Source organism: Eublepharis macularius, chromosome 16 (assembly GCF_028583425.1).
Source record: "Eublepharis macularius isolate TG4126 chromosome 16, MPM_Emac_v1.0, whole genome shotgun sequence".
NCBI lineage: Eukaryota > Metazoa > Chordata > Lepidosauria > Squamata > Eublepharidae > Eublepharis > Eublepharis macularius.
Window position 1 is genome coordinate 43786829 of NC_072805.1, and position 17551 is coordinate 43804379.

The 17551-nt window shown below is 44.6% G+C and overlaps 1 protein-coding gene across 1 annotated transcript in view; it reads left to right on the forward strand.

Moving 5' to 3' along the window:
- CDH13 (cadherin 13) overlaps positions 1–17551 on the forward strand; it is an 879383-nt gene that overhangs the window by 768226 nt on the left and 93606 nt on the right. The window contains exons 9-10 of the mRNA XM_055000790.1: positions 11174–11356; positions 12365–12618. Of these exons, the coding sequence (XP_054856765.1) occupies positions 11174–11356; positions 12365–12618 (437 nt within the window). The remainder of the gene's footprint in view (positions 1–11173; positions 11357–12364; positions 12619–17551) is intronic.

Here is a 17551-nt window from a genome sequence, read left to right on the forward strand (position 1 = left end):
TGGGGCTGAGAGAGCTCCAGAGAACTGTGACTAGCCCGAGGTCACCCAGCTGGCTTCAAGTGGAGGAGTGGGGAATCAAACCCGGCTCTCCAGATTAGAATCCCATGCTCTTAACCACTACACCAAACTGGCTCCAGTTTGCAGGATCTGAGCCACGTCCTCCAGTTTGCAGGATATGAGCAAGTCTGCTAATGATAGGGCGTTTTGCAGATCTTTCATTCCTAGGGTTGCCATAGTTCAGAGGCGACTTGACAGCACATAACACGTGCATAATTCTCACACACAGGGAAACATTTGGCAGCCCTAGAACTTAGGTAGAACAGGATCTGCAGTCAGAGGGAGAGGCCAGCCAAAGAAAAGAACGAGCTCAGTCACGTTCTCTGAGAACCAGCATAGCTGTTGCAATGCAAAGCACGCAACTGAGGATCTGTAAATGCATACTCTCTCAAGGGCAAGGAACTGGAAAGGGCAGGGAAGTGGTTCTTTGGGATTCAGACAGCATTCCCCGACAGAACAGTGACGGGCAGAAATTCTGTGCGTGGAGATCTATCTGTACAATTCTCCTTGGCAAGATGAACAGTTCTACATTGTATTGGCTGGTCAGTCTGGCTGACAGTCACATCTGTTTTGTGCCAATTTTGAGTTGGCACCACTGCACAAAGAGGCAATTGGGGGACCGACCCGTGGGTCTGGGCCAACTAACCCCTGCCTCACCGACACGTCGCTTCAGAGGGGCCACTCTGCTTGGATTGCCCCTGGCCATTTTAACTTCCCAGTTCATTCCTGGCTCAAAAGCTCTTCTTAAAAGCTGTTGACTAGCTCTGACCTGGATAGCCCAAGAAAGCCTGTTCTCATCTGATCTCAGGAGCTAAGCTGATACTTGGTTAGTAGTTGGATGAGAGCCTCCACTGAAGACCAGAATTGCAGACGCAGGCAATGGCAAACCTGTTAGTGTCTTGCCATGAAAACCCCACCAGGGGTCGCCCTAAGTCAACTATGACTTGAGAGCAGGATTTCATTTTCAGCTTGCCAGCAGGCTGTTCTTTCTTCTTGGTTCAAGGGCTGCTGAGACAACAGGGGCCTCTGAAGCCAGCATAACCAGACATGGCCCCAGTGTGCTGCCATCTCAGGGCAACGAACAGTACGAGGAATCCTGACAGCATCACAGGAGCCACTCCCCTGTCCTTGAAAATCATTTCTGCAGTCTCCTTTTTGCCAGCAAAATGACAAGGTCATTGAGGCCCATTATGTTTATTATCCTCCCTCCCTCTTGAACTTCAGAAGAAAGCTTTGCTTTGCTTGATGGGGTCACAGGACCCCAAGGTATGCCCGCCCTGCTTTGTTAGGGAAATGAAGATGTTTACGCTCTGAAAGGGGAAGATCAGGAGCTGAGGAGATTATTGGAGATGCTGATACTAAAACGTCCTCCAATGACTTATCTTAAACCCTCTCTTTTCATGCTTCCAACCAGTTTGCAGCAGGAAAGGGCTTGATTGAATTTCTAATGTGGAAGCCCCTTCACACACACACTCTGTTGTTGTGAGGATAAAATAGAGAAGAGGAGAATGATGCAAGCTGGTTTGAGTCCCCTGAGGCTGAAAAGGAATCTTTTGAATATTTCATAAGCTTTCGAGAACCACAAATCTCTTCATCAAATGCATGGAGCTCCATGAATCTGACGAAGAGAGCTGTGGCTCTCGAAAGCTTATGCCACAATAAAGTTGGTTAGTGTAAAAGGTGCTACTGGACAGTTTACTATTTTGCAACTACAGGCTAACATGGCTAACTCCTCTGGATCTTTTGCTTATTTGTTTCATTTTTACCCAAACCTCTTCCCCAGTGGGGACTGGAGATGGGCAGGGGGATCCCCCCCGCCGCCTGCCAGCTGATAGTTTAAAGGGAGCTGCTGCTTGCAAGTGGCAGGAAAAGTTTATATGGCCATTTCCCTGGGGAAATGGGCATTTAAACTGCCCCTTTAATATGACCCAAACGAACCAGTAGACCAGTTGGTGGAAGTTTGTGGAAACGAGCTTCTACGAACCACTGGTTCACGAATCACGAACCGACGTGGTTCATACATTATTTTGGGTTGTAATTCGATTTATGCTCATCTCTATTGGGGACCCATAGTGGTTTATATTGTTCTCCTCACCTCCATTTTATCCTCACAACAACCCTGTGAGGAAGGTTAGGTTAAGAGCATATGACTGGCCCAAGGTTACCCAGCAACTGTCCATGGCAGAGTAAGGATTCGAACCTGGGGCTCCCAGATCCTAGTCTGACATGCTAACTGTATAATATACGGTTTAGTGCCTAACCATATAATATACAGTTTAGTGCCTATTATCATATTCTGTGTAGGAGTGGACAGATTTCCCATTTGTTTAATCGTGCTAGAATTTCTCTTTCTGCTTCATCGGACTCTTCCTGAATCCCAGCTTCCCTAAGAAAACTTCTGCCATCAGTTTCGTATGGAAATCGTGCGCGACGTGCTGAACTGCAAAGCTTCCTCATTTATTTGCATCTGACCAGAACCAACGGGTTGAAATGAAATCGAAAGAGCTTTCGGCTAAGCATTAGGAAGAACTTCCTGACAGTTAGAGCGGTCCCTCAGTGGAACAGGCTTCCTTGGGAGGTGGTGGGCTCTCCTTCTTTGGAAGTTTTTAAGCAGAGGCTAGATGGTCATCTGACAGTAATGCTGATTCTGTGAACCTGTACAGAGAGGGAGGAGTGCTTAGTTCTCCTAGCCTCTTCTTACATGCCCAGGGTTAGGTTGATTGCAACTCTGGGGCCAGGTAGCAATTTTCCCCAGGCCAGTTTGGCTAGGGATCCTGATAGAGTTTTGCTATTTTCTGTGCATGGAACACTGGGGTGTAGAGGGGAGGTATTTGGGAATTTCCTGCATTTTGCACGGGTTTGGACTAGATGACTCTAGAGATCCCTTCCCACCCTGTGATTCTATGATGCTATGATTATTTCCCTCTGCGATCATGTTTACATTGCATCAAGATTTCTTTTGTATGTGTTTTTGTATGAGTTTTATTTTGTATGTGTATTTATTTTTTTTCTTTTGTATGTGTTTTGTTTGTGTTTTTTACACAAAAATCCTGATCCGCTAAAGGACGTGTCTTCCTTCAAAGAAAGGAGTCGTCTTGAGTCTTTGCAATGATCTGTAGTAAAACAAGTTTGACAGTTACTGACATCACAAAAACTTACAACAAATGTTTACCAGAGACAACAGAGACAGCCAGTGTGGTAGGATGTTCGGGGTATCAAACTAGGACCTGGGATACGATCATGGGATTCTCTTCAACAAGTGGGGCAAAGGGTCTTACAAAGATGAAGAGGTGACAGTTAGTTCTTTTGTCAAAGTTAAAACCGTATGTATTGTCGAAGGCTTTCACGGCCGGAGAACGATGGTTGTTGTGGGTTTTCCGGGCTGTATTGCCGTGGTCTTGGCATTGTAGTTCCTGACGTTTCGCCAGCAGCTGTGGCTGGCATCTTCAACCGTATGTCTTACAGGAAAATTCTGAGTAATTTTGGCGGAGAGAGGGAGACAATAAGAGAGAAGAAATAGTGGAAGCAAACCTGCACAGAATATTTGTAAAAGGGACTATGCATATTTACTCATAGTTACTCGAGGATGAGAACAAAGGACATGAAGCAGAGACTTTGTGAATAAGGAGAGTTTTGCCAAGGAATGGGGGTGGGGGAGAGAAGGGAGGTGGCATCATCTAGAAATATAATAATTATAATAACAGTAGCAACAACAACATTTGATTTGTATACCACCCTTCAAGACAACTTAACATCCACTCAGAGTGATTTACAAAGTGTGTTATTGTTGTCCCCACAACAACAATCACCCTGTGAGGTGGGTGGGGCTGAGAGAGCTCTGAGAGAGCCGTGACTGGCCCAAGGTCACCCAGCTGCTTTCAAGTGGAGGCGTGGGGAATCAAACCCAGTTCTCCAGATTAGAGTCCTGCCGCTCTTAACCACTATACCCAACTGGCTCTAGGCACATGTTCCCTACATAAGAAGATCCTGAGAATAGTTCTACATACTTGGTACAAAAAAGAAATGTCTGAAATATCATAAATAGACTGTATCATAGTAATGTGCTTGTGTTTGGGGCTGCTCCCTCCTTAACCTCTCAGTTCTGGTTAATTGTATCTTTTTCCCACCATGTCTGAGCCCTACTCAAAAAGGTCAGCAATGGCAGATGGTTCCTGGCTCTTTAAGAATATCAAAGATCTGTGGGTAGGGTTGCCAGCCTCCAGGCGGTAGCTGGAGATCTCCCAGAATTACATCTGATCTCCAGGCAACAGAAACCAGGTACCCTGGAGAAAATGGATGCTCTGAAGAGTGAACTCTATGGCATTATACCCCAGTGAGGCTCCTCCTCTCCGCAAACCCCACCCTCTCTAGGCTCCACCCTCAAATCTACAGGAATTTCCCAACCTGGACCTGGCAATCCTATCTGTGGGGTAGTGGAGGGTGGAAGAAGTGATCTTAGATCTTAGGCCAGAGTCATACCTAACAACAACAACAACAACAACAACAACTGCATTTATATACTCTATCTAGTGCCCCATTCAGAGCAGTGAACAAAGTCAGTGTTATTCTTATCCCCGTAATACAGTTGGGTATCTGAGGCTGAAAAGAGAGGCTCACCCAAGGCCACCCACTGAGCTCATGGCAGGAGTGGGGTTCGAACCAGCAGAATGCTGATTTGCAACCCAACCCCTTAACCACTATGCTACAGCAACTCATCCCTTGCATCCTTATACATGCCATTCTAGGACCTGCACTGTACTGTGTCTTTGTTGTGCATGATTTTGACCGGGGCAATGGACCAGTCTGGCTGGCATTCCTTGCAATGCTCTTGATCTGAGAGCATGTTGATTTCCGTCCACGGTGATTTCTGTCCATGTCTTGTCTTAAATCCCTTCTAATAGGAAGCCAGATGTTTCTGCGTGTCCTTATTTTGATTAGCATGTCAGCATCAATAGCTCAGCCAAGCATGTCAACTTTGCAAGGGCTCAAAAGATTAAAGAAACACTCTGTCTATAAAAACCCAGGGCGAGGAAGACTGGGGGAGCGCTTCAAAAATACTGCAAACTTTCCCCACCCCCAACCTTCTTGCCTTTCTGTCTATGCAAGCCTGGCTTCCATTAGCGGGAAAGAACTCAGTAGTGCTTATAGCTGGAAAAAGAAATGTTGTGTAAAATAGCGAAAAAAGCCCTTCATGTTAATGTTTCTCTCCCCCCACCACCGCCATTCGAAGAAAAATGCTCAACATTTGAAAAGACCATGATGTCAAGGACAGCAGGAGGGGGTTGATGAAATGTTCTCAGCAAGCCACATTTCTTGAATAGAACAGTAATTTTAAGCAGTGGAAGCTCGCTAGAGGGGTATCTAGTGACAACAAGTAGGCACAATGGTCTCCCAACTAGGGTTGGCAAATTCTAGGTGGGGCATGGAGATTTCCTGGAATTACAACTGATCTCCAGACTAAGAGGTCAGTTCCCCTGGAGAAAATGTCTGCTTGGGAGGGTGGACTCTTTGGTTTCTACCCAGCTGAGGTCCCTCCCCCAAGCCCAACCTATCCCAGGCTTTGGTACTGAATGAGTAGGGCGATTTCCACATGACTTACCGGCCTCCAGAACATTGTGTAAAACACATGGAAGATAGCATCTACTCATGTGAAATTGTGCCAGGAAGACACAATGTCGCACAAAACTCCCGGATGATAGTGTCTTCCTGGCGCGATTGCGTGCGAGAAGACGCTATCTTCCACGTGTTTTGCACAACGTTCCGGAGGCCAGTAAGCCATGTGGAAACAGCCTTGGTCTCCTTGTGAATTGATGGAATTAGCCTGCAAGAAGCACAGCGAGAGGAGGTAACTTTAGGATCTCCACCTATGTATACAAGAATTGTCCCAGCTAAAGAACTCTTTCAGTGACCCTACAGATGTTTCAATCAAAAAAGGGATTTTATTGAAAACAGCAAAGATTAACTGCACACAAAACAAACACAGCACACACGCAGAGCTATCTAGAAAGCAGTGGTAAAAGTTAGAGAGAGAGAGAGAGAGAGAGAGAGAGAGAGAGAGCGTTAAGCGACCAGTGCACCAAGATAGAAGAGTTTGAATGGAAGTTTGAGCGTGGATGCTCCATCTGAAAGCATGCACCCAGCTAAGACAAGGGGCAGTCCAGTTATACTGTGGAACGTACCCAGCTCATGGCAGTCGTAGGAGTCGAACCAGCAGAGTGCTGATTCACAGCCCAACCACTTAACTACTATGCTACAGCTGCTTTCAGAATAATAACTGTACTTATATACTGCTCTTCTAGAGAGATCAGTGCCCCACTCAGAGCAGTGAACAAAGTCAGTGTTATTGTTATCTCCACAGTACAGCTGGGGAACTAGGGCTGAGAGGAGTGGCTTCCCCAAGGCCACCTACTGAGCTGTAGTGAGAGTCAAACCAGCAGAGTGCTGATGCACAACCCAACCACTTAACCACTAAGCTACAGCAGCTTTGTTCCTGCTGATGGCCTCTAGGGATGTTAGTGAATTTTGTGAATACACTGTTTCCGTTGGAAAATCCCAGTTTCTGACCTGGTGGTTCGTTTTCAGTCTCTTTGGGCCAAGCTACACATGACGAATGACACTTGAATGGCAAGTGTATTTCTCCCTGTTCACTTGCCCTCCACTCAATCCACTTGCCGTTCAAGTGTCATTCGTCATGTGTAGTTTGGCCCTTTGTCTCTCACACACATTTTCATTTTTCCCTTCCTAAGAACTTGGTCTGGGGCACATGGTTCTCTCCCAGTTTATCCTCACAAACACCCAGTGAGGTAGGCTAAGCCGAGAGAGAATGATTCGCTCAGGATCATCCAGCAATCTTCATAGCAGAAAGAGAATATGATTCCGGGTCTCCCGGATCCTAGCCCAGCACTCTAACCATTATATCACACTGGCTATTAACCCCTGTTTGGGATAAAACTGTGCTCGTCTTTTTTTTTCCTTTGACCTTACTAATGAACTTCCATATAATTTTGTTACTATAAAAATGGATGACTTTCTTTGCATCAGCTGAATCAAAATGTTTTAAAGGAAACAATTGGGATTAAAAATGGCCAAAATGAAAAAAAGGTTATCATAGCAGCACAGGAAATCAAAACAAAACGCGTCAGAGGATTGTGGCCCATCTTTAGCACCACAGCCCATAATACCTTCGTAAAGCTCTTCTAGGCAATGCATTAAACTCGATTTGTTTAATGTAAACTTAAATTAGTTTGGAAAGTCAATAATCTAACCCAGATGGCATTGGCAAAATTGATGTTTTTTGACATTTCTCAACAGTAATGTCAAGTCCTGCTCATGCATCCTAAAACTGCAGTTTCAAGCAAATTATTCTTTGGAGGGGGTATAGCTTAAAATGGACAGAGCTTTTTCCATCCTCTTTCGAAGCAGAATTTATGAATGTCTCCCTTGTCATTTTTCATCATTTCTGAGCTCTACAAGGGAAAGCAAACACTCTGACGGGAGACACAAAACACCATCAGCTGAAAAATGATTTCCAGATTAATGCAAAGTGACTTGCTGTTTTAATTTGCTTATTTTCAACTGGTACTTTCGGTGTGCAGAATCCTAATGAGACACTGGGTTTGGTGCCCGGAATGTGTCTTCTCCTGCATTGCATTTGCCGTTTTCCAGAAGTCTTTTAAAGTCTTTCTACATGAGACGTCTGACATGAGAAGAACATGGGTCGGGACACTCAATGTTAGCTGGGAAGGGTAGTTTAAAAAGACTGAGCCGGGAGCAGAGCAACGACTTTACTATACACTGGAGCTGTGTGAAAGAGCTGAGAAAGGCCAGAAGGGAAACTTCAGACCATTATAACCTCTCCAGGTCCAAGCCCGACTCTGGAAGGCAGCTCCAGCCCATTTCCATTCTTGCCCTCTGGATGGGATCCCACACAGTTTTAGACTGGAGAGGTGAAATTGACAAACCCTCTGAGGAGTGATCTCTGCCGTCTCTGTCGTTTTAAACTACACTTCCTGGCTAATATTGCATCTCCCTACACTTGCCAAGGCATCTCGTGTAGAGAGATGCCTTGGCAAGCTTGACTCTAGTCAAGCTGAATTTGCATTGGACAGTAAGGCTGAAATTAGATAAACACTTTTTTGATAATGCATTAAGACTATTTTCCTGATTTTGCCCAATAGTAGTCTGGTATCTAAAACGACCATTGCTGGGGCAAGAAGGTATAATTGGCAAGGATGATTGAGAAAACAGGTTGGCTTATTTATGGGGTAGAATGAAAATGTTCATATGCTTGTAGAGGTAGAGCTGTGAGATGCAGCCTCGCCTGTCAATTTTTCTGCATCGTTGCAGGCCTCCTTGCAACTGGGTTGGGCAAGCAGATGTTGAGGGGGCTTGCTGGTCACACCGAGAAGCCACTAATAGACCTCCATGAATTTGTAAGCCTCACAAGTCCTGTTTCCATCTGCAGAAAAGGAATTATTATAATGTTAATCTGGTTTACAAGAGAGGTCTCAAAATGCCAATTTGGACACGCGAATCTACGTGAAGTGGATTCACACCCTTTGCGTTGAAGTTCTTGTTTCTGCTTGAGGCTAGTCACTTGCAATGAAATGAATAAATCTTCTTTGGAGGTTAAACTTCTCAGAGAAGGTGTCTCTGCAGACACAAATGAGCTATATATACGCTGACCCAGTTTAAACCGGTTGGGGAGCCGTCCCAAGGTGCCGCACAATGGAGGCTGTCGGCAACAGCTTAAATACACATCTGGGCTCATCTGTTTTGTTCTCAATTGATTGTGGGACTTCGGGGATGAGTAGCTATTAAAAAATGAAGAGAATCAATTAATGCCTGATCTAATCATATTTAACAGTCACTGGAGGGTTGAACACTAGTATGACTTGTTGCTGTCTAACTTGGCTCAACCAGTTGCCCGCTTTGAAAGGGGTATCAGATTTGTGTTGCTTGCACAGGCACCTCATAAATATAAGAAGGCAAGCACAAACTTTATGGATTAAATGATCGGCCACCACTTATTCAAATGGGTAAAATCTACAGCAGGGACTTGATTCACCTGATGAACTCCGCATTCATAGCATCAGAGGTCAAATCAGTTTGAGAAATGGGATGAAGACCTCCTGAAGTTAAGGCCCATTCAAAATATTCAGTTGCCTGGTGTCTCCTCCCAGTCCACCCAGCAAGCAGTGGTATGGTTGCTACGTACTTTGTGGTGGTAGGCATTGTCTTGAGTTGGCTGACAGCCCTGCAGTTGCTTTCCTCCAGGAAGTGGGCAGAAAGTGGGTTACGATGTTGCTCTAGGAATCCCCCAGCTCTCAATTTTCTTTACCTGGAAGTGACATCACACATTGCTCTAGGAATTCTCAAAATCTCTATTCTCTTCACCTGGAAGTGATGTCACAGCCACCATCACCACCTCATATTGCTCTAAGAATTCCCCAGATCTCTGTGGTCTTCATCATAGCTAATCTTTTACTGCAGGATGGGAGAGAAGTGCAGAGCTGCCTGATAACAATACCAGGAAAACAGACCTGGGTTACTTGAACCCCCACCAGTTTTTGGCCAGTGTTCCTGAGGCCAGTGGGGTTGGCTGATGATTCTTGACCCCTTCCTACTGCTGTGTGCCATGCTGCCTCCTTCCCGCCCATGTGGAGGGAAAGGAGCAGGCATAGCGGACTGTACTTATTCATTTGGGATATTTCTGTCCTTCCTCTTCAGAGTTCTGCTCATGGCAGCTTATAATTAAATTAACGTCACAATAGAAAAACAAGTCAAGCATAAAAATTATCCATCAAACAGACCATTAAAAAAGCTGGGAAGTTAAAAACCCTGGTAAAAAGATGTGTTTTGACCTGGTGCCTGAAAAGCGGTAAAGTAAGCGCCAAGTAAGCCTCGAGGGCGAGCATGTTCCAAAGGTGAGGGGCCACCACAGAAAATGCCCTGTTTCTAGTTGCCACCTGCCTCACCTCTGAAGGGGAGGAGCTGCAATCAGGGAGTGAGAGTCTGACCTCGGATCGCTTTGATGCATTGGGCTGGCTTGACTCCATGACCTCCCGGTGCATTTCAGTGTGCACTGCACATGGCACTTTGGATACACAGTAGCTTCCTTCCTTTCTTACAATGGGAAAAGCTTGGGATATACTCAAAGATTACCATCCTGGGGCACCGATGGAACATTCCCTGGCTCGGAAGAAAGCTAAGACGCTCCTCACCAAACCTTTGACCCGATGGCGACGGTCAGCTGAGGAAACACAGTTGGTTTGTTTCCAGAAAGAACATCGCCATCTGCTCCGTGCCAATTTGCAGTCTCATTGTGTCGGCCGCTGCCTGCCCATATAACACACACACAAGCATGTAACAGGGTCAGCCTGACCCCGTGCTTGGCGCCTGCGAGGCTGATTTGAGCTATGTGACAGCCCTTCCTAGCTAGCCAATAAACAATTACGGTGTTGCCGACCACAAATGTGTCACACAGCTTTGGGGAATATTTGCAACAGAAAGAAAACTTACAAGCAAAGTTGGTAGCTTGGAGATTAAGTGCGGGGGTGGGGGATAATCTCCAGTCATTTCATTCATTCTAAGGAACACCTCGTTTCATCCACACAAGACGGAAAGCACAAGGTCATATTATGCTTCAAGCAGGAAGGGGGAGGGAGTTCAAATGAGTACAAATCACCTTAAAGTATCCTTTCTGAAGTGTTATACATTCCAAATGTATTTCCTTGTATAGCTATTGTTGCTCACGACACCTTTGGTATTATATGTGGAACCACTTTGTATTAATGGAAGCTAACAAAAGATTTTTTTATTATTATTCTTTACCGGAGAGTTTTCAAAGCCTGTTTCAATCCTTTTTTTTTCTTTTTCTTTATCTACAATCTTTCAAGAACAAGGGCAGTGAAATGGTAATCCACTTCCTCAGACTTCATGCTCTGTGAATGCATTATTTATGGCCTGTAAAACGTTCAGTTTCGCTCCAAGATTACATTTTTTTTTCCTTTGGATGCGGTAAATAATTAATAGCACCTTAAACAAATTTGTTGTGGCGGTGGCGGTCATTTGTTTGACGAGAGTAATGCTTCTTGCCTTCTCTATTAATTTTGAGTTCCAAGCCACGGTGAAGGAAGGCACCACGAACGTGATCGTGAATTTAACGGTTGGAGATCGGGACGACCCAGCAACGGGTGCCTGGAGAGCAGTTTACACCATCATCAATGGGAACCCGGGCCAGAGTTTCGAAATCCATACAAATCCCAAGAATAATGAAGGGATGTTGTCCGTTGTGAAGGTGAGACGGATTTCTGTGTTTCTCTCAAGTACTGAGAATGGGATATCTTACGTTGTCTGTCCATTATGCTTGGCAGTGCCCAAGATTTCCTCATGCTTTCCTGATTGTTTATATTTGTTTGGAGTCCTCTCTACCGGTTTCTAAAGATCTGTGCTGTGCTTGCCAAACTAACTGTGAAATGCCCGTCAACAGTGACTGCATCTTTCCGAGAGGAGGTCACGATTGTTCTGAGTTATGTAGGAACTGTAGACAGTGTTTTTGGCAGCCTTGCTACCCATCTGTAGCCAGCTCTGAGCAGCTCTGGGCCCACATGGCAGACAGTGCCAAAACCAGGGCTTTTTTTTCTGGGGAAAGAGGTGGTGGAACTCTCAAGAGGGAAACGAGGGAGAAACACCTCTTACAAAATGGCCATTTCCTCCAGGGGAACTGAGATCAGGGGGTAGGGCCACTGGACACAAGAAGTGCTGGAACGCCATTCCACTGCATTCCCTCTGAAAAAAAGCCCCGGAACAACCTACCTAGGCTTAGCATTCCTCCAGTCAGGGCAAAGGGAACCGTTCTTCTGAGCCTACTTCTACACCAAGCAGCAGCAGGGATAAAATTTAAAACCCCGGCAGCATTGTGAGTGCCATTGCATCACTTCTAGAGAAAACTGGAAGTGATGGCAGGTAGCTCTAGGAATAGCCAGAAACTCTATGGTTTTACTAGAGTTTCCAGCAATTCCTAGAGCTACCCATTGTCACTTCTGTTTTCCCTGAAATGATGCACACAATGCTGCCTCTACCATGTCCTTGACCCCAATCCTTCAATGGGTTGTGGGGCTCAGCCTGGCAACCATAAACCCTAACATAAAATGGATAGTGAAAAGCTAGACAAGGTTGTTCTCTTGACGTATGGAAAAGCATTCAGGAGACACCAGGAGGTAGCCAGTGCCAGTTCCTTGGTCTGAAGGTACTTAAATCTGCAAGCACTGAAACATGGGCAATCCTGTGTTCTGCTGTCTTTCAGCCTTTGGATTACGAGATTTCAGCTTTCCACACCCTCCTGATCAAAGTAGAAAATGAAGATCCGTTGGTTCCAGACATTGCCTACGGCACCAGCTCCACAGCCACTGTTCAGATCACCGTTTTGGATGTAAATGAAGGGCCTGTTTTCCACCCGAACCCAATGGCTGTTACCAAACAGGAAAATATTCCAGTAGGCAGTATCGTGTTCACCGTCAACGCAACCGATCCAGATAAATTGCAGCATCAGACAATAAGGTAAGTTAAACGTTCTTTCCTCCAAGTGTACTACTCATGAGGATTTCTTATCAATACGATAAATATTGATATCCATTTCAGATTTTTCGGTGCGCAAAGGTTTCAAAGGGATAAGTTGTTGTCCTTGTATTTTGGGCAGACTGATCAGTGGCTGAAATGCATATCCTGAAGTGTGTAATTGCAAATTGAGGACTAAAAACCAGCTTGAGCAGAATATGGAAAAGCAGGTTAAAGTTGCATTTGGAAATTTACTCTTTAAATATTTCGCATTCTTCAATTTGATTCCGTGTGTCTGCCGAACTTGGCTGTGTGTTGCACATGATGGAATTACAGAGGGATGAGAAGTACTGGATAGGAATCTATTATTCCCCCCCCCCCTGAAAATGAATGCTCCAGTAATTATGCATTTATTGTATTTTTATCCTGCTTCTCAGACAAAATCATCTCACAGGAAATTGAACGCAAATTACAATTGAAGGGAAAGGTCCAATGAACACCTCCCAGTAATTGGGACGTTGAACCCATCCGTTGGAGAAAGATGGGCATTATTGTATCCCACTAATTATGTTCTTCATGGAAGAGTTTCTTAGCCCCTGTGATTAAGGTGGAAGGAAGGCAGCATGTGATAGCCTGATCTTGTCACATCTCAGAAGCTAAGCAGGGTTGGTACTTGGATGGGTGACCACCAAGGAAGACTCTGCAGAGGAAGGCAGTGGCAAACCACCTCTGCCTCTCACTTGCCTTGAAAGCCCCAGCAGGGGTTGCCATAAGTCAGTTACGACTTGATGGCACATATACATGCACGTGACTAAGGAATAAAGAATGATGGTGTCAGTCGGCTACTTCACGCCATCCTTCTCATGGTCCCATTGATGGTAAATTGGAAGCGGAAGGGAAGGCGTTCTTAACCAGAGCTGGATCCAGGTTTGAAGGAGGATGTTTGGCTGTTTCTGGTCTTCTTTTCTGATGGTAATTGGAAACTTCAGGGAGGCAGTTCTTGAAAGCTTTAGGGGGGGGGGAGGTTCTTAACTGGAGCTGGATTCCAGGTCAAAAAGAGTCCAGTAGCACCTTTAAAACTAACCAACTTTACTGTAGCATAAGCTTTCGAGAATCACAGTTCTCTTCATCAGATGCTTCTGACGAAGAGACCTGTGATTCTCGAAAGCTTATGCTACAGTAAAGTTGGTTAGTCTTAAAGGTGCTACTGGACTCTTTTTGATTTTGCTACTTCAGACTAACACCAGACAAAGCGGCTGTACCCTGTGAGGTGCTGACCTTTCCACCAAAGAGCTTCATGGTGGTGTGTTGCATTTCAGGTGTAATTATAATCATGACTCCTGAGGAAGAGAGTTCGAAACAAGCTCTTTGCTGACATCTTATTGAGTGGGGGGGGCGTGTCTTGTGTTCTCCCTTTCTTGCCTATCTGCACTTGTAATAAGAGTTCGATAAGAAAAATGGTTTAGAGATATTTCTGTGTACATGTACCTCTCGTTGTTGCACCATTGGGCTTTAGCGGTTGAGCCCTTGTGTGAATTTCTTGACTGTTACTGTTCGTTGCCGCTGTTCCTGCTATGCTGTAAATTTTGACTGTACATTTTGACGGTATGTCTCTATAGCAATTTGCACTCTTATGCACTTTATTCCTTGACAAAATTGAATTGAAAGACATTTATATTTCTTCATTGGTTAGCCCTTTTATTTTGCTTTTTGGCTTACTGCAGACTAACACGGCTAACTCCTCCGGATTCCAGGTAAGATGGATGCTGTCTGGCTGCTTCCCACCCTCTTTCTGATGGCCCGTTGATTGGACTGGAGGGAGGGAGGGAGTTGTTTTGCTGGAGATGGCTCTAGGAATGATAGAGGATAGCTGGCTGCGTCTGTCCTCCTTCACTGATGCTAATTGAAAGCCAGAGGGAAGATGGAGGGAGAGAGCTCATAGCCGGAGTTGTAGCGGGATATGATGGAGGATGTCTGGCTGCTTTGTGACCTCCTTCTGATGGTTCCATTGATGATAATCCGTGCAGAAATGTCATACGGAAGGAGAGGCAGATCTAAGTCTCATTTTAGTACTCCACGAACAGGCTTTGGGGTGGAGGCTGAGTGTAAGAGCTGTCTGACTTCAGTGGAACTTCCTCATTGTGAACTGATTTCTCCTTTGTGAGCAACAGATCTCAGATTCTTTCTTAGTAAAGAGTCCAGTAGCACCTTTAAGACTGACCAACTTTATTGTAGCATAAGCCTTCGAGAGCCACAGCTCTCTTCGTCAGATGCATTGTCAGCTTTTGAGAACCACAGTTCTCTTTGTCAGATGCATTGCCAGTTGCATCTGATGAAGAGAGCTGTGGCTCTCGAAAGCTCATGCTACAATAAAGTTGGTTAGTCTCAAAGGCGCTCCTGGGCTCTTTACTATTTTGCTGCTACAGACTAATGCGGCTAACTCCTCTGGAGCTGCAATTCTATCTTGTTGCACCAGTTGCTCTTTCGTCGTGTTGATTTTCCCCATTAAAGTCAGTGCCCTTTTCAACTTCCTTTTGCCCGGTGGTGCATAAATAGTGCCTAATGTATAAGTGGTGTGACAGTGGTCCATAGATGGTGGGGAATGGTGTAAATGAAAGGAAGGAATGGAATGAAAACGAGGAAGCCAAATCAGCAGACTATGTCAACATTAAAAAATCAAAAAGGAACACACACACACCCCAAGTGGGTATTCCTGCCAGTCACAGAAACAACACTCTTCCTTGAAAGAGAAATCTCGGAACAGTCTGTCTGCATGTTGCAAAGTACCTGGGGAAGCGCAAGTGCTGGATTTTATGCGTGGTCCTCAATTCACGTGCAGGCTTGGTGCAAGCACATGCCGCTTTCATGGGAGCTTCCTTTGTGTGGTTGTATTTTCAAGTGAGTGCGGCTCGGTTTTTGCTATGAGGCTCCTTTGGCTTGCCGATTTGCATTTATTTAAGGTGTGAGAAACTGTTAAGATCTGCATTTCAATGAATGGATGTGGAGATGGGGAGAACTGAGATAGTTTTAGCAGTTGAGGAGGAACTGATCTAATGCAGGAATGTACTCATGGGGAACAAATTGAAGTGTGGCAGTGTGAGCGAGTGCATAGGAAGTTGGAAGGGGGACACATGAAATGAGGTTCATTTGAGCATCCCTGGGTACTTAATAACGTATAAAAAGACTGTAAGAGGCCAAGGAAACAGATGTGCAAGCTGGAGCTCCCTTGTTTCTTTGTTTATTAAAAGATTCACACCTCACTTTCCTATTCATTTAGTTAGAGAATTTATATGCTCTCACACCAGAGCCCTGCTCAAGTTGACTCACAAAGTAAAATGCAATAAATGAAAACATTAAAACACCATAGATCCAGAGGTGCTACTGGACTCTTTTCTGTTTCGTTATTAAAACACCGTAACATTTATCAATATTTTTAAAAGCCGTTGAGAACAAGCTGAGACATAAAAACTGCATAAGACAACATCACCAGCCTAAAATGACAACCATAAAACAGTCCATAGATTAGAAGCCATTTGCAAATAGGTTAGAAGCTATTTATTTTAGCTTTTAAAAAGCTAAAATAAATACTCAAGCCATATTGCAATATAATCTATCAGTAATAGCAGCCGTTCAAATTTACATAGGCTGGAGACAAAATGTAATGAAAAAGACCATTCTGAATTTTTTTTTTTGAAAAAAATTGTTTTCTGCTGTTAGCAGAAGGACTTGAAGGAAATGCAAAGGGGAATGAGGGCCAAAGAGCAGGTCAGCTGCTGAGAAAACTCTGATGTCATTTCCTGCCAATCAGATTTGTTCAGCAGAATCTTCTCTCTTTCTCAGCCAACCTCAAAATGTGTATAGCTGGGACCAACTTACCAGGTGTCTTCAACCCAAACCATTTAGGGCCCTAAAGGTAGAAACCAGCATAGCATCACTAGATTGCCTGAGTTGATGGGAAACTTCTCACACTCGGAGCCAAACTGCACTTGACGCCTTACACAGGTTGGACACTTGTCAGCTTCCCTCAAGTTTTGATGGGAAATGTAGGCGTCCTGGTTTTACAGCTTGGCTCTCCATTACAGCTGCAAGACCAGGATGCCTACATTTCCCATCAAAACCTGAGGGACAAGTGTCCAACCTGTGTCAGGCGTCACTTGTAGCTCAGGTCTCAGCCTTAGTCCCTCACAGCTGCTCAACAGAACAGTAGAAGGTAATGTGGAGAGAGAGGAGCCCAAAGCAGTTTTTACCAGAGAGTTTTGGGGGAATCCTAGAGTGTCCCATAATGTGACAACCTCACTTCCAGGTATGCAGCTGCAAGCGATATCAAAGCACTTCCAGATGCCATTGGGTAAGTCTCTGCTCTCGCAATCTCTCAGCACTTTGTACTGGGCTCAGAGATACACAGTGGTTCATCAGCAATTGTTGGGTGGAAGTAATGAAAATGAGTTTCGGAAAGGAGACCTTTTTTTTTAGTTCTGTGAATTTGTAGTTTATCCTGCAAAATAAAACGTGGCAAAAAAATCCTCTCATGTCAGGTATTATTTATTTTATTTTTATTTACTTCATTTATGTCCTTTGTAGTCCGCCTTTCTCACTGAGATTCGAGGCAGATTACACAGTGTGAGATTAGTACAATTAATACCAAGGACATTTCCATACAGTATCAAGGATATTTCCACACAATGTCAATGGCATTTCCATAAACAATGCCATTAGGATAAATAAATACAAGTTTACAAAGACATAGCATTAGCAAGCATCCAATACAGAGTTGAAGAAATGCTGAAACTGAACATAAGCAATTCTAGGACTGACATGAGACAACGTGAAGCACAGGTAGCATATAGGAGTACCTATTCAAAGCAACAGATAATATGTAAGGCAACATAGTGGTGAAGTCTATGGTCCCTAACTCATTAAGGAAGCATCTGAGACA